Source organism: Barbus barbus, assembly GCF_936440315.1.
Source record: "Barbus barbus genome assembly, chromosome: 7".
NCBI classification, from domain to species: Eukaryota; Metazoa; Chordata; class Actinopteri; order Cypriniformes; family Cyprinidae; genus Barbus; species Barbus barbus.
Window position 1 is genome coordinate 7,374,658 of NC_136735.1, and position 23,888 is coordinate 7,398,545.

The following is a 23,888-nucleotide window of genomic DNA, read 5'->3' on the forward strand; positions in this document are numbered from 1 at the left end:
GCACTTATAGGTCTGCGATCTGCCGTAAAGCAAGAAGAAGACATGTCAGGCGCCAGCTGTTGTGCCCGCGTGACGGATCAGAGGTAAAAAAACAAACAAATACTATTCAGTTTCTTGCACAGGCCGATCGTTTCGTGTCTTTAGACCTCAATGTATCGTCACAAGCCGCAGGGTTTAATTTGGTTTTGTCTGTGTATGTTTTTTTGACTCTCAAAGCCGTGGGTCCCATTGACTGCCATTATATGTCTGACAGACTGCAACGGTTTGAGTTAAAAATCTTAATTTGTGTTCTACTGAAGAAACAAAGTCACCTACATCTTGCATGCCCTGGGAGTAAGTAGATAAACATAACATTTTTGGGTGAACTATCCCTTTAATTTAATGCTGTATATTGAGCAGGGGACCAAATATGAGATACACAGGAAAAACGACAAGTTCTACTAGGATGTGAACTCTTTTTTAAGTTGCTATGGTTACAGCTGACATTACTAGTGCGGGAACCAAAACAAACAAACAAACAAACCACGTTATAGTATGCAACATTATGCTTTGGTAAATGATAATAATGATTAATAAAAAGTAATAATTATGACAAAGTCTAAATTATGATACACTTGTCAATAAAATTAATGCATAAATCATATTTCTGTCAGCATTCTGAGAAAAAAGTCAAAATTATTACGAAATTCACGATTGTGATTATACTTTTTGTCATAAGTACTATTTTTTTTTATCTCCGAATTTTGACTTTTGTGTGCATCTTAAGGTTAATGGATTATTGGATAAAATTAATAATGGTTAAAATCAAGTCCCACCCTACACGTTTCATTTCACATAAAAACATGTCACATTGTGAAAGAAAAGCGAGTTTACAGAGGCTTTCGTGCTGATGTTGACATTTCTTTTTGTGTGGATGTAAGAGAGAAAGCTGAGCAAATCCCAGCATGCCCTTGTGCTGACTGCCCTAGCAAATAACTCGGCTAGAAAAGAGCATTTACACCTGATTTCTGCTCTCATAGTCCGGTTGGCTAATGATATCGATAGTAAACATGTCTGTGGTTCACTTCATACACCAATGAATCGGCTTGTTGTGCACTGGATATGGTATGCGGTGTTCAACTGAACAGAATAACTATTCTCTTCCCCAGAGGGCAGTCCAGTCATGTGTACAGTGCAGAGTGGAATTATGGGATATATATTATGTGAATAACACTGTTTTCTGCAGTCTGTAGTACCATGTTACTTGTCATTAAGCAGATCCCATTGACAACAAATCTTGTTCAATCCATCTTCAAATGTGACGGAGGGGATGATTTTTAGCAAATAATTACTCATATTTTGATCCGTTCCTCACACAAAGATATCGTATGACTTGAGAAGACATGGAATATAGTGTAGAAGCCATATGGACTACGATTATGGTGTTGTTTTGTCTTTCCACATGCGATTAAATGTGGACAAAATGTTCATATTTGGGTGAACTTTTTCATAGCAACCAGAAATTGTGTCATTTATGCAAATATATTACTGCTCTCAGTATGATAAACTAGTATGTGTAATGTAACATACAGTGAGAGAGTCGCTGTGTGCAGAGCAGCCTGGCCTTAATTTAAACAGGCCCCACCGAGTCTGACAGCCCCCCTGTTTACATGAATAAAATCGGAAACAAATGTGAACACAATCTGAGGCTGTGTGTGTCTGACGCTGGTACTGTAAATTACAGCTCTAAGAGATGAACTGAAAGAAAGGACACTGCTTGTGTACAGCACATCTCCATGGTAACAGAGATGGGCAGCAATTCCTTGTGTGCTTCCATAGTTACATGCCACATATGAAGAAAAAAAGACCGTTTCTCTCTGTAACACACACACATACACACACACACAGAGAACAGCACTGACTTCAGTCTGCTTAAAAGACTCACTTTAACCGTTGAGTTATAAATCAACTTTCTTTATTTAAATCAGTGGTCTGGCAGTACGCAACAAACAAAACAAAAACCAAAAAGCAGAAAATAAACAAACTAAATGTCTACAATACTCAAACTTGGCACTGGAAGAATGCATGAGTGAAATCAATGGAGTCGATATATAGTTTGTTCCAAGTGCGAGTGTGTACAAACACAGAAACATCACTGATCCAGCTTCCAAACGGCTGTCACGGGTACAAACACTAAAATTATTAGCATCATTAACAATACCATCATTATTATGTCATTCATATTACAAACAGGCAGTAAACCGTTACATCACGGGTGCGTACGGTCTGGGAATGAAGCGCCTGTCCCAGAAACACCCATCGGGCGTCAACGAGGCCCTTTGTTCCCAGACTTTTAGATGCAACTCGACTAGGTCATGAAAATGACCCGACAACCAACAGCAAAGAAAAAACATGAATGCAGATCCATAAAAAAGTAGCAAAGTGAACAATCGTGAGACTCAAATGCTATTGCGACTCGTTAGAACACTAAATAAATGAGCTGATGAAAAGGATGCAGGGTTATTGCAATGGAATGAGCGAGCGACGCGCTAAGCGAAGCCGCATGGATGGAGGATGCACATGTGTGACATACACGAGCAACGACTAAACGCATTGCTGTTGTGTTTTATGGCCAATTCTGTGTGTGAATCTCACAAAAACTCACACTAAAATCAAAAAGAAAAGCCATCAGAATCACATTTGATCATCCTCTTTGAGTATCATAAAGCTTTTTGCATTGTGACATTACTCACTACTTCAATATTCTCATTACCACAACACACCTGGACACTTGTTATTATCCTATAGGGTGGTAAATTTACTTATATTCTCAATACTGTTGTTTATGGTGTGGTACAACTACTCTACTTCAATTATTCATTTGTAAATTTAAATCTGCATAAAAAACCTAACATACCTACTACACAATTTAAAAAAGCATTACGTTAATGACAATACCTTTTTTTTTTTTTCGCATTTCAGTGATGAAAAGGTTTCTTTTTTGCATTACGGAAATAAAAATGAGGGATTTTTCAGCATTATGATAATGCAAATGATTTTTTTAGCATGACGGTAATGAGAATTTAGAAACAATAGTGATAAAATGTCATGAAAATAATGTTACAATACAAAAAAAGTTAGCGTTTCTTTAAAAGAAACTTTCTATTGATTTTGGAGTGAAATGTGACATTTCAGCTAGATGCGGAAATGAGGCGATCGATTGTATGCTAAACATGCGGCAGAGCGTTATCACTTCCCTTTTGAAAGCAGTCTGATATTCATTCTATTTTTTACAGTCCCTTAAACTGATCCTGCAGGCGGAATGACATGAACAGAGTCTATACGTAAAACTAAAATGAGACTCTGCTGATCACCAGTGCATTCAATGCAGCCTCAACCACATTATTTGTCAAAAACATGCTCTTCAGATGTTCTGTTAAATGCTACTTGGGGAAGTTGGTACCAGTCGCTACTGCATTTTTTTCTTTCTCTATTTTCAGGGCATCCAATAATGGAGAGCACAGATGCTGAGATTAAAGACAGAGAAAGACATCACAGGAAGTTAAAGAAAGTAGACGTTTCAGCAAAAGCAATCTGCCTTTAGAAGTACGCCTTTGTGTTTGATACTATTGGCTACGATTATATTCTTCATTTTTTTATTAGCAAATTGGCTGCAGCGATTTTTATCCTTACTACAAAAACACGTTTTTTTCTTCTTAAAAATACATATTTTTATTGTTTTGTCCCTCTACTTACACAACATCCTCCTGTTTCTTACTCTCTTTTTTAGGGGCAATGTGAAGTCATAAGACAGACAGGGCTCAAAGCAAACAGGTCATGATATGGTGATACATGAGGGATCGTTCGAGGATTAATTTTGGCAGCATAAACGAGTCGTTTCATGAGCAAATCACTCCATTTCTTTCAATTTTTGTCTCGTACTGTGCAGCGGTGATTTGAATCTTTACATTTGGAATGTCGTACAAACATTAAGCACTTTTCTTTTGGATTGCAAAGAAGTTCAAGTATTTGAATACAATTGTTCTCAAGTATATCCTCATGAATTGAAGAAAACCTCTGTGTGTTTACGCTGCCAAAATGCCACCCTGTGACTGTGAGTGCAATGTTGTGTGTGTGTGTGTGAGTGTATGTATGCATATGTGTGTGTGATTTATCTAACGGTGACGCCCAGCTTCTCCAGAACACGTGTGCCCTTCTCCTGGTACTCCTCTCTGGTCATCCAGAAGTTGTCTTTGTCCTTCATGATGTCGGCTAGCACCGCTCCGCCCAAAAACACCATGTGTTTACGGCGTGGAGGATCCTCAATGCGGATCTTAAACTTCTACAAAAGCAGAAGCGAAGACGCATTCAGTAAAACAACAATGCTGTATAATGCATACAATTATTTTATACTCAAAATTCTCATTAGAAATTGCCAGTGTTGTTTTTTTAGTATCAACATACTATTTTAGTTTTATTTGTAATTCATTTTTATTTGTATATTTTCAATTTTCAGTTTAAATTTATAGTTTTGTGTTATTTATTATTAGTTAATGTCTTCTAATATGCCTATATAGTTTATGAATGTTTATTTCGGTTGTAATTATTCTAGTACAAGTTAGTATACCAGAATGAGAAATACTTTTTTTTTTTACACATTTTATTTGATTTCAGTTAAGGCTTACTTTAAGTAACAAAGCTTTTTAATTTAGTTTTTAGCAAATGTGGAAATCCAACAAACTGCTCTAGAATTGTATAATTTGGAGGCAAAAGTGCTCCAGTAGGGATTCATCCAGTTTAATATAGCTAACATCTGGTTATATTTTATTGTAGGCCTGTTTATTTATCAGTTTAGTGCATCTGCAAACATCACAGTGACCTTTTACATGGTAAGAAAAAAATACCCCAAGAAAGGAAAAAAATAGCCCAATTTGAGAGGAAGTTCCCCTTAATAAAAGGAAGTTAATCTTTGACCTAATAGTCCATATATAATCTCAAATACTGCTGAAGAAATTGCAACATTGCTAGCTAGTCAGTTAGAGGAGAATATCACCACCTAGTGGTCAGAACCTACATCCTAGAGACGGTCTAAGTCTGTATTACTGGTTAGTTGTGGTTACAGAAGTGTTATTGGTACCGAGAGCTTGTCGACGTCTCCCTTCAGCACTCTCTCCAGATAGAGCTGCTTGAGCTCCCGCTCCAGACGCGACGGCAGACCAGGATACATCGTGGATCCGCCCGACAAAACGATGTGTTTGTAAAACTCAGCCCTGACAGAGACAAACACGTGTGTGAATATCACATAATTTTTTTAAATTATATATATATATATATATATATATATATATATATATATATATATATATATATATATATATATATATATATATATATGATATAATGATAATATTATAGTTCTAAAATATTATCAACATGTCTGGTATTTCAAAGATTTAAACATTTAAACAAGTAATTTTTTTTTATATATTACATGATGCTTTGTAAAACGCAGAGACAAACAATAGATAAAAATAAGAATATTTGGCACAATATATGTAACAAAGAAATGTGTAATGCATAATACTTTAGATTAAAATTACACACACACACACACACATATATACATATATATAAAAAGATAAAATGTATTATTTTACAATATATAAACATTATATATAGTAACAAAGATAGAAATATAAATGTATAATAATATGCATTACATACTACAGCCTACTCTTCTATATTAGTATTGAATATTTAAACGGACCTTGTATCGATGTCGGCTGCCTGGATGGTGTTGAAGAGCAGTTCAGCCACACCCACTCCCTCCACGTTAATGAGGTGAGGCTGGAACAGAGCCTCCGGGGCCTCGAACCGCTCGCCGCCCACTTTAATCACCCTACCATCCGGCAGCTACAAACCCAGAGAGAAAGAGTGTGAATGCTCCCATTGTAAACACTGCTGACGCTCTCAAAGAGTTAAATTCACACAACACTCTGCTGCCCTCTGGTGGCAAGAACAAGTCTGTGTCTGGAGGCTCATTGGGGGTTCCAGTCTATCTATTAAAAGGTTTATGAAAGCTTTAAACTCTCACTAGCTTTGGGAATAGAGCTTATGGGTTAATAAATCTCCATCGGGCTGAACTCACCGTGTAGGACTCCACCAGCACGGTGGTCTCCAGCGCGAGCTTCTGCTCCTGTTCGATGTTATAGCCCACGTAACACAGATTCTCCTTCATCATCCTCACCGTCTCGAAGTCCGCTGAGTGGTTGAAGGCATAGCCTCTCAACAACAACAGCTGGGGAGAGACGGAGAGCGTTGAGATTCAGTCTGGACATTTGTCCGTGGAAACTACAAAACTAAAACAATTCTTTTCTTTGAAATAAAGCTGTAATAGAATTCAAATATTAGATGAAAATTAGAAGAGTTGCATTGACAACTGAAATAAGCTTATAAAACAAACTGAAATAAACTAAAACTGAATTTAAAATAAACTATATAGAAATAAAAAAAAGCACATAAAATTGTTAAAATAATAAAAAACAAAACTTAAAATTAGTGCTATCAAATGATTAATCGTGATTAATCGCATCCAAAATAAAAAATTTTGTTTACATAAAATATGTATGTGTACTGTGTATATAAATACACACATACACATGCATGTATATATTTAATAAAAATATGTTATGTTTATATATTATATAATTATGAATACAAATATGAAAATATTTTCTAAATATTTTTAGAAAATAATATATTTATAATATTTCTAATTATTTTTCTAAATATGCTGTATGTGTATTTATATATACACATAATAAAAATACACAGTACACATACAAATATTATGTAAACAAAAACTTTTATTTTGGATGCGATTAATCGTTTGACAGCACTACTTAAAATTAAAATTAAAAAGCTAATTACACACAAACATGATATGATAAAAAGAACTATAAATGATACTTGAATAACAATGGTTGACTGCATAATTACTTTTTCTGATAGAAGAAAGCGTTGCACTGTAACACTGGAAAAAAAACACAAACTTCACCATTAATAATAAGAAATGTGCAAAAAAAAAAAAAAGTTTGTTTTATCTATGTTAGAAAGACAACCTTGCTGATTATATACACTAGGTTGACATGTTGCTTTCTTAATCAGGACTCACAAGGCTCACTGATATTGTAATATTTACTCTATCAATAGCATGTTAGCATGTCAGAGAGTGTATTAGCCAAGATAATGTTTATGATTGACAGGTCCCCTTCACTTCGCTTGTTGTTTTTCCTCACCTGATTTTTTATAGAAGCATAAAACAGCCAATTTGTCATTGGCTGCTGCTACTTCCCACAGTGTTTGAATGTTTACAGTGTGCTACGTAAAGATTTATTACATGAAGAGTGCGCCACCACACTGGCTCTGGCCGGCTCAAATCTCTGTAAACTTGTGTCATTGGTCCTAATTTCTCAATTCACTCAATCTGAGTCCTTCGCCATCTTCAAGAAACGGCTAAAACACATCTCTTCCATCTTTTCATCACTTGAGTCCCAATTTTTCACACATTGAAAAATAAATACGATGTCAATCACGTTTTCACATTGCCTCCGAAACTTTCGTCCGTCATTAAAAAAAAAAAATCCTGATCGGGTTCGATTTTCTGCATTTTTCGCATCCGTAGCAAGCATTTTGAGAGGTGTTTTGACAGTTCAGAGCCACCGTACAAGCAAACGCCAAAATCCAGAAAGGTGACTGTCAAGTTCATCCACTTCATCTCGCAGCACAAAGCAGCGTAAAGATCCGAGTTCACAGAAATTGGTGGTCTTCTTTTTAATATGTGGCTCGAGTATCGCTAGCAAAGCATCAAACTGAGCCACTGACATCCTGAAGTAGACTTTGAATCGCCCGTGATAATCCCGTTGCTCCTTAATAAGATGGAACTCTCCGTCCTCTCTATATCTCAGGATTGGATGGACTCAATATTTCCTTTCATTTTCTCTTTTTAAGAAGCGAGAAGAACAAAATCATCCTCACTGCTTGAAGACTCTAAGTACGGTTTTGTTAATTTTTTCGTAACGGATTAATTAATACGCATCAGACTCAGTGGGCATAACGAATTTTTAGGATGACGAATACGAAAAAAAAGCATATGAAAATTTCAGACTTCAGTTGCACTCTCTATTCGTTTTCTAACTGCTTGTTTTCTTAAAAAAAAGGCCTCTAAAACTAGCCTTCTCTATTCTTTTTCTATTCGTTTTCTTATATATATATATATATATAAACAATAAAAACCTTGCTACATGTATACAGAGACTTGTCATAGCACTTGCATATCATTGCCCTTTAGTTGATTTTGACTGCTTCTATTGTCCTCATTTGTAAGTCGCTTTGGATAAAAGTGTCTGCTAAATGACTAAATGTACGCTAGATGCATTAACATTGCATTAGAAATCCACAGTTGGACTGAAGCGATTCAGACTGACAAAAACATGTGCATGTAAACAGTCAGCGGCTGAGACGAGTATCTACAGGACTGTACCTTGATGAGGTAGCGTGTAATGTCTCGTCCGGCGATGTCCAGACGACGCGTGAGATGAGGAAGAGAAAAACCTTCATACACCGGACAGATATGAGTGACGCCGTCACCAGAGTCCACCACCACACCCGTCAGCAGACCTGCACACAAATATCATCTTACAATTTTATTTTATTTTTTTATTATATTTATTTGATAATATTTAGTCATTTTATTTATATATATATTATTATTTAATATTACATTATATGATTTATATGATATATTTATTTATTTTCCCATCATTAAAGGTTTCATTACCTTGAGCGTACAGAGTGAGCACGGCCTGGATGGCGATATAAACGCCTGAGAACTGATAGGTCTCAAACATCACCTACAGGGAGACAAGAGGGTCAAAAATAACAATCACAAACCTCACTGAGGTTCCTCACAGATGTTATTCAACAAACTGGCGCTCAAACCTCAATTATCTTCTCTCGGTTCTTGGTGGGGTTCATGGGCGGCTCCGTGAGCAGGATCTTGCAGTTTCGTGAGTCGATGTTGAGCTTCTCGAGGCCGAAAGTGTAGTCCCACAGGTGCTTCATATCGTCCCAGTTCCTCACGATCCCGTTCTCCATCGGGTAGTTCACCTCCAGCATGGAGCGCAGCTCGCTCGCCTCGTCGCCCACCATCAGGTCCTACAGGTCACACAGAAGAGGTCAAAGGTCAGGGTACTCAATGTTAACTTTCAGTTCGAGCTGAACGGAAGCGGCCCAAGTTGAAGGAGAAATTAAAATGAAGCTGGAGAAAACTGGGGGGAAAAAACTTCACTGAATCACATTTTAAAAATACAAGTCAATGTTTTTTGAAATACACTTTGCACACTGATGAGTTTACGAATGAATCCGACAGCAAAAAAACAGTAAAAGCACTGCAATACAGTCATTTAAACGCGAGTAAACAGGTCACACCGTCTGTAACTAGAGAGAAAGTTTTTGAATGAAAGCACAACCAGGGTTCCCATCAGTGTTGTAAATGTCAACTAAAATTGTAAATTGAAATAAAGCTTAAATAAAACTTGCATGAAAATCATAAATCTTGCATTTCCTTACTAAAATAACTTAAACTGAAATAAAATATAAGATATTACAAAAGCAAATTAATAGAAAAAAAACTAACAGAAATTACAAAAGCACAAAGTTACTAAAACGTCATCTAAAATTTAAATAAAAACGAAGTATAAAAATAAATTCTAATTCAAAATATTAATAATACTATACATTAAAGAAAAAAAAAATACTAAAACAACACTGGCTCCCATATTTTTTTAATCATAATTCAATTTTATTATAGAAATTCTCTTTTCAGGTGTTAAACACACACTTTTGATATTTCCTGGCTTCCTATGAGCATGAACTCTGTTTATCCTATTTGGACACAGCACACTCATGCCATTCTGTACAGACCAGTGCATTCTGGGTAATGTCAAACACTGACACATACAAGCAAGATCATTTCATCAGGGTTAGTGAGAGAACAAGATTTGATTAGTTTGAACATTAATACATACATTAATAATCATGTCAAACTGCTACCAGCTCTGCATCTCCTGAGAGGGTTTGGAGAGTGAATCGCTACAGGTTAGACTCACACACACACACACACACACACTTACCATCCTCCTATAATCCTACAGCACCTCAATACAGTAACAGAGGAGAGAAAGACAAATACGGAGAGAACAGGCGATGAGCAATGAGAGCAAAACTCCTGAAGAATGAAAACTGATGCATGATCAGCAATGTTAGTGCGATGATCCTTGAAGTAAAGGACCGAATCTGTCCTGCACACAGAAGCCCTATTTATGTAAAAAAATAAAAACTTAAATATAAAACTAAAGGAAATCAGTATACGTTTTTTAATAATTGTATTAAAATGATTTTAAATGCATCAATTAAATTATTTCTGAATTAGTTTGTTGTCTTGTCAATCAGTTGTTTGAACAAATATTTCTTACTTGATCTGTTGTAACCACTGTTGGTTCTGTCATTTATTGTGTTAATATCAGCTGCACTACATGATATGATGTCTTATTGGCCTAAGAACAGAACATCTTTCAGAAAACAAAGTGTACTGTTTACACAGCATTTAGTAAATGTGTGTATTTATAAAAACCTGTTTACCTGCATGGTTCATTACCTGAAAGACCTTTTCTACAAATACATCTATTTCTAATTAATGTAATATTAAAATGGTGGTGGTGATGGCGCAGTGGATAAGACACATGCCTTTGGTGTGAGAGACCCGGGTTCGAATCCACTGTGAGACACCAATGTGTCCCTGAGCAAGACACTTAACCCCTAGTTGCTCCAGAGGCGTGCGACCTCTGACATATATAGCAATTGTAAGTCGCTTTGGATAAAAGCGTCAGCTAAATGAATAAATGTAATGTAAATGTAACAAATGTGTTTATGGTTAAAAATATATATATATTCCAGGATCAACACTACACTCAGGTGACATGGCTAAAACATTCTCTTAATATTTTTTTCAGTCTTTTGACAATATTAAATGCATATCCCAATATTTATTTTCTTCTGAAATGACACAAATATTTGAATCAGAGGAACCTGTAAACCCTCTCACAGCAGCTCCACCCCCAGTGAAAACGACTCTGCAGGAAGTTCATGTCAAGCAGGAAGTTACTCAAGTTGCTGTTTATGTCCCGTTACCAAATATGACCATTCATAGTGTTTCTTTGAAATCTTAGAATGACAATTTACCACCTCTGATACAAAACCTACTGAGCGACCTACATAGGTAGCATTTCAAAGCATCCTCATAAATGTAGGTTCCACACTGTTTTACAATGTCATTTCATCCAAATCCTTCGTGGCTATCCCCAAAATGTATTGCGACAAACAACAGTGGACAAAACAATTATGATTATGACCATACTTTTAATTCATTTAATACCAAAAAGTGTAAATAAAAAGTTTAATCCGCAGCTTTAGGAGACTGCTGTAGGGTGTATACAGGTGTATGATTGGGACAGAGCCCAAGTCATGGTGTCAGTGTAGGGAAAGATTTAGTGAGGAAACTTTACCTTGATCTCGATGTTTCCCACTTTGGCTGTGGAGCGGATGATCGGTCTCCCAACCAGTGCCGGGAAAATGTGCTCTGGGAAATTAGAGCCGGCATATCCACACTTCACAAACTGAATGACAGACAGACAGAGTTATGAAAAAATAATAATAATTAGTGGCTTTGACGACTAACTGAAATAAATATGGTGGAGTACTAAAATGACTGAAACTGAAATATAAATAAGTAATAATAAAAAAAAACAATAAAATGACAAAGGCACATAAAATTAGCAAAAAAATAAATAAAATTAAAAGCTAAAAAATTAAGACTAAATTAGAACACTAGTTATTAAAAACATGTCCAACCAGAATGAGCCAAGAAATGTTGCCTTGCAACTAAAATAAATATGATTTTAAAAGTTAACTAAACTAATAACTCAATAATTATAGTTACTAAAACGGAAAAAAATGAAGGTAATAAAAAACAGGAAGTTAGATCACTAGATATTAAACGAAAAAAAAAAAAAAATGCTTTTGGAAATTTAACAGGAAGGGCCCAAGATTAGTTTCACTTGTTGTCATGAATAAATATAAAATGACACACGGCAGAATAAATGCACTGATATATCTCCATTTATATACTCTAATTTTTTTTGTGTGTGTACTTTTTGAAGGTACTAGGGTAATTTTAATAATATAAATAAGTAGGCAATTTTGTGTACAATTAATACGGAATATAAACACGTATTATGACAATGCCATGCATTTTTGATCAGTTCCCACAGTGTTCTGGACATTTATCCCGGTTTTTCTGAACGTATTGCGGGATATGTACCACAACATCCTTTAAAGTTTCTTGCTGTGCCATTTATCAGCAGACAGAGAGAGAAGGATGAAGGAATGTGTTTCTATGGGTTGTCTCGTATGTCACTTCCTCTCTCGGCCAGATGTGAGACTACAAACTCGGAAGTGAGTTTGAGATCATCTTAACCTTTCTTTTTACTGACAGAAAAACACATGCATCATTGATATAAATGTGCGTAAACATCTAATTTCATAAACAATGCATGCTCATTCTGCGACCTCGTTAGAATATCAATGAACATATGAGTAAATGTCCATCGTGTCAATACATATACAAAGCTTCCAAAAAACACCCCCATGCAAACCCATTTATAATCAGTCCCGATCTAAGATTTCCGTGCATCCGACCAGAGTTGTTTCCACATCACGGGTCGTGTGTAAATCACAGATTATCAGTGTAAAATAAGGTGCTATCAGATCACTTCCTGTTCCGCTGCAAGCCGTCATTAAATCAAACACAGCCGCGAAATAAAGCATCAGTCAGACCGGAGCGAGCCGTACGAGCTCCGCAGTCACACTCACCCCGGTCCCGTTGTCACACACCACCACTTTCCTGCCTTGACTGTCCATGTTTCTCCAGACTCGGTGAATCCGCCCTGATCTCAGCTCCTGCTGTCTTCGGCCAAGCGGAAGTCAGCGCCCGCCCTGCCCTTCACACCTCTTCAAAATAAAAGTCCGCCACGACGATTAAGCCTATGGACATGTACAAAATAAAAGCCTTTTACACCATTTACTAAAATACCTACCTTCAACGGATAATGGTTTTCATCTGGTATTATTTCAGGACGCAGAATCTCATACAAAAGTGAACAAAATGTTCTTAAAAATCAAAGTCAAAAAATGACACGGGCTGTTTAGCATTGTGAGAACAGACTACTCGCAAAAGACTTCTTTAGAGCTTGAAAGTATTTTTTAGTGCAGATGACAGTTCAGGTAAAAAATAAATAAATATATTACTTATATGTGACCCTGGACCACAAAACCAGTCATAAGGGTCTTTTTTTTTTTTTTTTTTAATTGAATAAATAAGCTTTGCATTGATGTATGGTTTGTTATGATCGGACAAAATTTGGCCGGGATACAACTATTTGAATATCTGGAGTCTGAGGGTGCAAAATCAAAATATTGAGAAAATAACCTTTAAAGTTGGCCAAATGAAGTTCTTAGCAATGCATATTACTAATAAAAAATTAAGTTTTGATATATTTACGGTAGGAAATTTACTACGTATCTTCATGGAACATGATATTTATCCAAAAATCCGAATTACTTTTGGCATAAAATAAAAATCTATAATTTTGACCCATACAATGTATTGTTGGCTATTGCTACAAATATACCCATGCTACTTATGACTCGTTTTGTGCTCCAGGGTCACATATATCTCACTAATTTCATCATATTTGTTCTATTTTTGATACACTTTTGTAAAAAAAAAACCTCAAAAGCAAACAGGACAGTAGTGTTCCTGTTCAATGGTACCAAGATGCACTCAAATACGTCAGGCCAAAAACTGTTGTTTTAAAAATACTTATTTTAATGTCATATTCTCAGTGAGGACAATTGGGGCATTATAATCAATTTACTTCTGTCTTACATTTAATTGATCATTTCCATCTTCCAATCCGAAAAAATAAAATAAAAAAGTCCACATAATCTCTTGTCCACTGGTCCCATGTCCAGGAAAGAGTCAAAAGACAAAAAGATACACAATGAAATATCGACAATTATTCTAAAAACGATTGTTCAAACAGTGACAGCAGTTCAGCTTCATCTGGTGCATCTTCAGAATAATGATCAAAAACACAAGTTGTACAAATAAAATTAACAGCTTAAATAAGATTGAACAGTAATAGCTAATTTTGTTGACCTGAACAAGCAAAAGCAAATCAGACATCAAATATTCAGATAGCTTCCAGCATCAGACTCAATGCCCCACGACTTCTGGAGCTCGATGAGGTACTACGGCTGTGATTCTCCATAAAAATATACAATTAAATAAGAGAAAGCTGTAAACTGGTAACAAATGAAGCACAATGATTTAAAACAAAAACATCCAGATCAAGCACACAAGCTGAGAGATTTACAATTTACACAACTTACAGCAACAAGGAGGTTTACTTATTGTCATAATTACCTACAATCCCTCCAGCTCTGTTATAAAGCAGACTCAGAATGGGTTTTTTTTAGAGCACCTTCTTAAAGACAGCGACACAACAGCAGGATCATGTTTTCAGTGTATGAGACAAAATGTTAGTGTGAATGCGTTTATATACATCTTAAAGAAATACTTCAAACTAAAATCTAAATTTGCTTCAAACTGACTCACCCTCAGGTCATCCCAGATTTAGATGAGTTTGTTTCTTCATCAGAACAGATTTGGAGAAATTTTGCATTATATCGCTTGCTTAGCAATGTAGCGAATGAATGCAGTGAATGGGTGCCGTCAGAATGAGAGTCCAAACAGCTGATAAAAACATCTCAATAATCCACAAGAAATACACACCACTCCAGTCCATCAATTAACATCCAGTGAAGCAAAAAGCTGCATGACGAGGCAGATTTTTCACTGGAGGAAGCAAAAAATGTTGGATTATGGGCTCATATTTTGGCCAGAGGCAACAGCCTAAAGTTAAAATACCTTAATAATGGATTTGTTTCTTACAAACACACAGCTTTTTGCTTCACAAGATGTTAATTGATGTACTGGAGTGGTGTGGATTATTGTGATGTTTTCATCAGCTGTTTGGACTCTCATTCTGACGGCACCCATTCACTGCAGAGGATCCATTGCTGAGCAAGTGATGCTAAATTTATCCAAATCTGTTCAAATGAAGAAACAAACTCGTCTACATCTTGGGATGGCCTGAGGGCAAATTTTCATTTTTGGGCAAGCTATTCCTTTAATGTGACCGAATCAGCTGGAAAAAAAATGCAATTGCAGAAAATGCTTCTCATCCATTCATGAACAAATGTCACATTGATGGAGAAGTTTACTAAAGAAATGCAGGTGTCACCCCAAAATTATATTATGCATTAAGAAAGCTAACTTTATTTTTAGAATTATTACTTTGATAATTAAGCATATTTTCTCTCAAAATTCTCATTAGTGTAATGCAAAAACATGCTCCTACATGCAGTAATCAAAAGCAATAATTTTATAATTACAAATTAGATAAATGAAAGGTAGTGCAAAAACACACTATAATTCAAATAATATAGCCTTTTCACATTACAGTATGGAGAACAAAGGGTTTTTGGCATTATGTTAATGATAAATTGTAGGAAAATGTGCTTAACTGTCAAGAAAATCACAACATAATTCTAAAAATATGCAACGTTTTCTTTATGCAAAACATAATTTCTTAGTTTTCCTTTGGTTTTGGGGTGAAACATGACTCGGTCAGGTTTTCTTGAGAATCTCAGTGCCAGGTTTGCTTTATATTCTGCAGTGCACAGACGTGAGGAACAGCAGTTTTATGAAGTTGGGTGCAGCATCACTGGTGTGGGGTCTGTGTTACATGCGATACGCTCCTCACAGGAGCACAAACTCATCTGTGCTTCCTCTCTTATTGTTCCTGCTCATTCTGTTGCAGGAGAAAATGTTTGCAGGACCGTCCATGGACCCCCCGCTCTGCCCCTCCAGTCCATAGTTCTGCCCCCTGCCCTCTACAAATGTAAAGATGGGATACTTCTCTTTAGAGGATGACAAAGCCTGAAAAAGGACAAAAAATAATATCTATATTTTAAAAAATATATAATAGTATTTATTTTAGCTTCTTCATATTTATGCATTAATTCTGAAATGGCTTAAAAATGAAAATTAATTAGATATTTATGTATCATAAATTAAAATTGCACCATTAATTTGCTAATTGTATATTCAGTGAAAAAAGACAAATTTCAAAAATTTTATTCCAAGAAACTAGTGCTGTCAAACGATTAATCACATTCAAAATAAAAGTTTTTGTTTACATAATATATATATGTGTACTGTGTATATTTATTATGTATATATAAATACACACACATGCATGTATATTTAAGAAAAATTGTATGTTTCTAAATTAAATACATTTATGAATTATATGAATATACATATGCATGTAAATATATATATATATAATCAATATATGTAAATATATACACACACACACACACACATATAAATAAATATATATTTATGTATGTGTGTGTATGTATGTATGTATATATATATATATATATATATATATAATTACATGCATATGTATATTCATATAATTCATAAATATATTTATGTAAATATATATATATATATATATATATATATATACACATAAGTATACATATATATGTATATTTATGTATATATATTTACATATATTTATCATATTATGTAAAGAAAAACTTTTTCTTTTGGATGCGATTAATCGTTTGACAACACTACAAGAAACATATATCTTATTGATTCAAACAAGACACTCACTTCACTGACTGCTGAGCACAAAGATTCAAAGTCTGTCTTAGTCTGAGCGTAGAACCCGATGGTACAGCTGGGATCCATACGACTAAAGTACATCTTTCTGGGCGCGTTACAGTGAAAAGACTATGAGAGAAAAGACCGATGCAAATTCAGTTCCTCACACATGGTCAAAACTTCAAAATGAAAATGTCTACTGATGCAAATGTAATGTTGCTTTCCATCTCACCTCCAGAGAAAAGTTGCCTTGGGTGACGTCCACCACTGGCTGACAGTAGTGTGGGTCTAGATACAATAGCTGCTCGTCTGGAAGACAGAGAGCTGCCAATCAGAGAGCAGACAGGAACGCAGTAACCAATCAAAACATAGTTCTTAATAGACACGTACCTTGAAAGCCAATAAAAAACAGGGAATGCTTGGGTTTTCCTCCAATAATTCCTATACAGCACTTTAACTTGAGAATGTTCTAGGAAAAGTATAAAGTTAGTATAAATAAAATATAAATATAAAATATTATATGTATTTTATATATGTACGTATATATGTATGTGTGTGTGTGTGTGTGTGTGTGTGTGTGTGTGTCTCATCATGAATTTTGTGATGATTAATTGCCACAAAAATAATTGCAATTCACAATTTTTTGATCATGTCAATTACAATGTACAGCCTAATACATTACTTTTATATTTATTTTACTTGTAATCATATAGTAAAATAGGGCCATATGATTTACTTTAATGCTGTGAAAATTAATAATGTATATAATTTTTTATAACATAATATAATACAATATAATAGAAATGTTTTTCATTTTTACATAAATATATGTGTCATGCTGAATGGTGATGAAACATTTTCACCCATATTTTGACATTTTATGTTCACAAAAGTTTTTGAACCATTAAAGTAGGCCTCTACTTGTATATAATATGCTTTTAATGTATATAAAATCACTTTTGTAAATTTATTTTGATGCAGACACCAAAATGGGTGTCCAATATATAACAATGTTATTATTGCAATATTAATAAAAAATATAAAGTTTACCAAGTGATTTATTTCAATTCCCCCCACGCAGGTGTTAGTGTATTTCTGTATTTGTACCTTAACACACTCAATGTAGGAGGGGTTTAGCGATTCTCCTCCCAGCCGTACTGGCACTAGAATGATGACTGATTTCCAGCTCTCGGACAGCTCTTGTGTTAGCGGCGACTCACACAAACTCATGACATCTCCTTTATACACTGCAGCACACACAGAAGCAGAAACATGAGTTAAACATCACTTACAAACATGTACAGGAAACAGTTTCAGTTTCACTAACTGATTTTTTGAAACGATTGCATGATGCACCAACCACAAGACTGAACATGAAGCCTCACCCGTGCAGTCCTGTGCCACGTATACAGCCAGGTTGTGAAACTCAGTGGTTCTAGCCACTGCTTTTCTGGTTGAGGAAAAGACATTAAATCACAAAAGGTCAAAAGTTCAGTTATTAAAAAGAAGCTTTTAAATCTAAATATGATAAGTTTAATTTGCTCTCCTCTAACCTCAGCATATGTGCCACTACGGACGGGCCGTACCAGTCCCCCGCTCTCTTCCCCGACTCTTTTCCCAGTTCTACCAGCTGGTGGACACCAAAGGGAGCTGAGGGATGGTCACCAAACCAAGACACCACTTTTTGGTGCAAAGCCTCCAGCTGAGGCTCATGGCTGGCTGCAGGACATCGGGCCGGGGACCGCCTGTGACCCTCACTGCTGCCAGAGCTCAGGTCTCTCTGGGAAGTGGGGCTAGCCCAGGAAGAACTGAAGGACGGAAGAGACATGCCAGCTGGACGGGACGGCGAGCGAGGCTTTAGCACCTCAAAATCAACGTCTGTCAGTGAATGACAATCCGCCCACCTCCAGTCTGAGAAACAGAGAGCAGAAGACAACATGAGTCTATAGAAGTGAAGCACACTACTGTGTAAAACTTTGGGGTCAGTGAAATTTTTTAAAATAAATAAATACTTATATTCTGTAAGCATACATTAAATTGATTAAAAGTGACAGTAAAGGCATTTATAAAGTTACAAAAGATTTTAATATCAAACAAATGCTGTTCTTCTGAACTTTCAAATCCTCAAAGAGGATTCAGTTTTTACTGTTTTCAACACTGATAATAATCAGAAATGTTTCTTGAGCAGTAAATCAGCAAATTAGAATGACTTCTGAAGGATCATGTGACACTGAAGACTGGAGTAATGATCATAGGAATAAATTACATTATATTATAAACACATTAAAACGGTTATTTAATATTATATTTAACAATAGTATGTTTTTTTTACTGTATTTTTGAACAAATAAATGCAGCATAGGAGAGCATATGAGACTTATTTCAAAACCATTAAAAAAATCTTACAGACGCCAAACATTTGAATGATACGAGTGTTAATGGATTATATTACTTAACTAAGGGTTTCTGCAAGTTTTATAAAGGTGGATTTAATACTTTTTTTAAGGCCTTTTTAAGACCAAGTAAAGAAAATTTAAGGAATAAAGTGAAGGAAACATGTCAATATGTTCACTAATTGTAAATGTTCACTAAAAAGACAACGAGTTGTATTAGCAACACTTAAAAAGTTACCAAATGCAACTTCCTCCCAATCTCCATTAAGTCGTTTTACAAAAATAAATCCCAAATCATTATTAAATCATGATAAATTTACTTGATAAAAGTCTTGTTTTCTAAAAAAATAGATAAAAATTAAGTGAGTTTATGATTAAACCAGAACAAGCATCTGCCAATGGGCTCAGAAAAATCAACGTAGGTCAAAGCTTAATTCAAAACCCATTGACCTATATTTATTATCTATAGTGTAAAATCAGCTAATTGTCTTAATTTCTCAGAAAACAGGACTTCATATCTTTATTTAGCTTCTCCAGTAAATGTTTCTTGATTTAAAGAAATTTGGAAAACAAGAGAAAAATAACAAATAATTTTTTGCAGTGCATGCAACATTTACAGCCACAACTTTTTGCTCTGATTTAAGACAATGTTAAGGCCCTAATTTGTGGAAGGGTGAATTAAGACTTTTTAAGACCCACAGAAACCCTTTTAACTACCATTGTTTATTGTGACTATTTTTATATTTAATAAAAGCAATTGGTTTTTCAGTAAGGATTTAGGTACAAATAAAGAAATGGGACAGTAGATCAGACCTGGAGGCATGAGGTGCTGCAGTAACCCCTGCGCCAGCAGCATCTGTCCGCTGCGCAGCATGCAGCCCCAGCCACAGTCTGTGGTCAGGCTGGATCCCTCCAGCTGAGGAAACTCCCTCCTGTAGGTCAGCCACACGCACGACACGAACGCCTGCCGGAAACGATCCACCTCATCTGGGAATGAGGCACGAAAGAATACAACCTTCAACGTTTGTATACGATTTATTCTCTAGTTTAAAATGCAGAGACTGTAAGTGAGGTATTCGTAGATTAAGTTGACTTAACCAATGGCGGCTCTCAGGCAGATCACATGACTCACCTTCACTATTGAACAGATAGGACTGACCCAGGAAGATCAGAGGGGAGGTCTTGTTGAAGGTAGTTTTAGATTTAACGGCCCAGCCTGGGAAAATGAAGAGAGGAGCTTACTAAGATACAGTCAGTGATATTTGTTGCGGTCATTTTTGAACATGTGCTGTACATCTGACTTCAAAAATAGCCTGGGAAAAAAAAGGAACTAACTGTTTGTGTCATTACTTGTGTCAGTCATACAAACCAGTTTGCAAACCTAACAAATGCATGAAAACCAACCATATTTGACGTTGTTCCATGCGGACATGAACTTGGCTTTCAGGCGATCCACTTCATCGGGTTCTCCAGAGCCTTCTCTGAGGCCGTCAGGCACTGAGCCGTGGCCATTGTGGCGTCTGGACTGCGCTGAGGGCTTGTCCTCATGAGCGCCGCCGCCCACTATGTACTGAACGGCACTGGGAGACACAGAGTTCATGGTTCAGGCTGAATACAGCAGCATTACAGAAGAATTTCAACCTGAAACAGAGAGAGAAAGAGAAGATATGGTATGAGAGCTTCCTTCATTTCTTGGTAAAACAGCTGTGCTATGACAACATGCTTTGATTCTCAGAACTCAAACCCTTCCTCAGTCCAAAAAAAGCATATGAAGCTGCAAAAATGTCTTGTTCTGAATATGAAATCAGATTTCTGGCATCAGGAACACTGAAGCATTAACATGTGACACCCACATTTACATAATTAATTAATGATGCCTGTTCAGCCTGTAATTCATATTAATTTGATTTATTTGGACATTTAACTTGTAGCTTAATTTTTCTCTCTTTCTTTATTTTTCTTGTACCATGGGAATACCATGGTATTCTCCAATGTATAATTGAGTGCAATGTACAGGATCCCCATACCTTGTGATCAACAATTTTTCAAAGACTTTCCCAGTCATTCGGATTACTGGATAAGGATTTTTATAATCATTTTAGAGATTGACTCAAACAAAGCAATTTATAAATTATTTTAGAGCTCATCACAATCGAATAGATAAAGATTTGGGGTGGGTTTTGAAAGAAATCTCCTTTTGCTCACTAAGGCTACAAAAATACTGTAAAAACAGTAATATTGTGAAATATTATCCCAATTTCAAACAACACTTGACTGTTTGAATATTTTTAAAAATTTAATTTATAGGACTAATGATTAGTCGACCAGAAAGAGGTTTGGTCGACCAAAATTTGATTAGTCACAGAAAAACAAATCCAGATCGTTAATGGCTAGTCTTTAGTAATACAGTACATCGGGAAGGAGATCCAAACGCTCGACTATCATTCACTGACCTCAAATATGACTTATCATCTGAACTACGTAAGTATTAGCAACTTTACATGGTCGCTCAATCTATTGTTATCCTAGAGAAATGTGTGCTATTTAAGTATGTGTGGAAGCTGATCAGTAGCTCAATGCAGGACAGATGGAGGCGCCGGTGCGCTCACCTACTCTTAAAATACTCCCTCATTTTGGGTCATACAGATAAGAGTAATACATCTTTCGATACTGTAAAGACTACATTTATTTGTGTGCACTCACAATAACATTGTGAAATGTCTTTACTGTCACTTTTGATCAATTTAATGAGTTCTTGCTGAATAAAATGATTAATTTGTTTAAAAAAAACATTCCACCTGTGTGTTATGCAAACAAACAAGCTGTGTGTGAGAACCCAGCCTGTCACATGAGCCCGGACTGAGGACAGGTGTGGTGGTTGACGGCCACAAGAGTTGAAGCACACATTACAGTAAGAATATTCTGACTTCCCCTTTCCTTGTTATCTCAAGGAAGTTTGAGCTTATAGTCTAAAGAAGGGAAATGAGACCAGTTTACCATGAGAGGTGACATAATTTCCCAATAATGCAAAAGCTGAAAAATTTCCACTTCATTCTTGTACTCTAGACTGCTCAGGGAAAGTGGATACATGTGAGTTTTAGACCATGTGACCACTGAGTGCTCAGCAGAAAAAGTGAACTCCCAGGTCAATCACAATGGCTTCCTTCAGAATAGCATACTACATTTATACTAGATTAATGGCATGATAATAGTGTGTGAATTTTCTGTTTGCACAAAATACTCAGTTCATTTGTCAAAAAGTATTTCCCACAATGCAGTGCGCTCCTGTCACGTCCTACTATGAATAACAATCGATTTTGACTGCCAAAATTTAAGACATTTTACACAAAATTGGGGGAAAAAAACAGTAATTAAACAATTATTTACAAAAAAATAACTAGACTGCAATCGCTCTATTCAACATGCAACTTCTTGATGTCACGTGACATGCCATTGTAGAAATTAAGTAGGCTATATAATGTACATATTGCCCATAATGTAGAACGAAGTACACTAGTATGTCATTTTGACACAGCCTAAGCCTTTTTTGCGGCTAAATGTGAAATAATGTCATTGTACATAAGTCTGAACGGAGCAATCGCCTAATTTTAGTCATGATAGAGCTTTTAATACCCTAAAAAAATACCCAATTCACTGTGAATCGTTATAAGGCAGCCTGACTCTGTGGGTTGTGTGAAATAGCTTAGTATGTAACGTTAACGTTAGTATGAAGACAGATATCATGTTTCCAGACACTAGTGCACTTCAAAAGTCATTTTAGCCAGCTAGAGGCGTTACCTTCATGTTAGACCAGGCATGTTTGATGTTCTGGATATTTTCCGACTTCTATAAATAGCGATGTCCAGTGTCGAGCTGCTCTGGATGTCTGGCGAGGACGACCGCCGTGTCAACCCGAGCTCAGGCCTCCTCAGGCGCCATATTCGTGGCGAGTATCGATTAAAGCTGTAGTCATGAGTTTCTGCGTCTTTACAATCTTGCGCGGCTCTCAAACTGCCAACTGAGACGAATAGTGTATAAAACAGCGAGAGATTAAACCAATATGCAACCACTTCCTGTTGTCATTGCGCATACACACCCTCGACCCGCCCACCAAGCGACGTGATTGGTCAGGTTTGACCGTTGCCGTTTGATGATTGGACGATCTACACGTACGAGAAACTGTAGTCAATTAATTATAAATGTATTTATTTATTTAATTTATCAAATATGTACATACAAGATGAATATAAATTAAACAATAGGCTGAAAATAAATTATGGTATTTATTTGGTTACTCAGATTTTACATAGATGAGGGGGAAAAAATGTCCAGACGTTGCAGTTTGTAGAAAAGGTTGTGTCAAGCATTCACAATTACTAGTATAAATCAGTAAAAGATCATGGTAGTGTTATGCTATGCTTGCAGTTGAGTAAATTCTGCTCGCAGAGAATTAAAGGCATCATTATTGTGATCATGATAACAGTATTTAGCTAGTTTTTTTTATTAACAAAAGGTCAGTTTGAGTACTGTTAATAATCCATAAATGTGATGAGAGGTCAAAAGCTCTGTGACCAAAAGTCTATAACTAT

At 35.8% G+C, this 23,888-nt stretch overlaps 2 protein-coding genes across 2 annotated transcripts; both read right to left on the reverse strand.

The window, feature by feature from the left end:
- Positions 1 to 1,921: 1,921 nt before the first annotated feature.
- actr2a (actin related protein 2a) lies at positions 1,922 to 13,111 on the reverse strand. The gene is made up of 9 exons (XM_079422472.1): positions 12,970 to 13,111; positions 11,604 to 11,714; positions 8,980 to 9,195; positions 8,819 to 8,891; positions 8,522 to 8,658; positions 6,128 to 6,277; positions 5,747 to 5,892; positions 5,117 to 5,249; positions 1,922 to 4,321 (listed from the first exon to the last, which is right to left on the reverse strand). The coding sequence occupies exons 1-9, from the start codon at positions 13,015 to 13,017 to the stop codon at positions 4,151 to 4,153; spliced, it is 1,185 nt and encodes a 394-aa protein (XP_079278598.1). The 5' UTR covers positions 13,018 to 13,111; the 3' UTR covers positions 1,922 to 4,150.
- An 859-nt stretch (positions 13,112 to 13,970) lies between these two features.
- atg4da (autophagy related 4D, cysteine peptidase a) lies at positions 13,971 to 23,404 on the reverse strand. Its single transcript, XM_079420590.1, has 11 exons — positions 23,098 to 23,404; positions 20,704 to 20,940; positions 20,432 to 20,515; positions 20,113 to 20,286; positions 18,460 to 18,817; positions 18,292 to 18,356; positions 18,014 to 18,153; positions 17,297 to 17,375; positions 17,139 to 17,215; positions 16,916 to 17,035; positions 13,971 to 16,162 (listed from the first exon to the last, which is right to left on the reverse strand). Exons 2-11 carry the CDS (start codon positions 20,897 to 20,899, stop codon positions 15,983 to 15,985), a joined length of 1,473 nt encoding a protein of 490 aa, XP_079276716.1. The 5' UTR covers positions 20,900 to 20,940; positions 23,098 to 23,404; the 3' UTR covers positions 13,971 to 15,982.
- Positions 23,405 to 23,888: the final 484 nt, after the last annotated feature.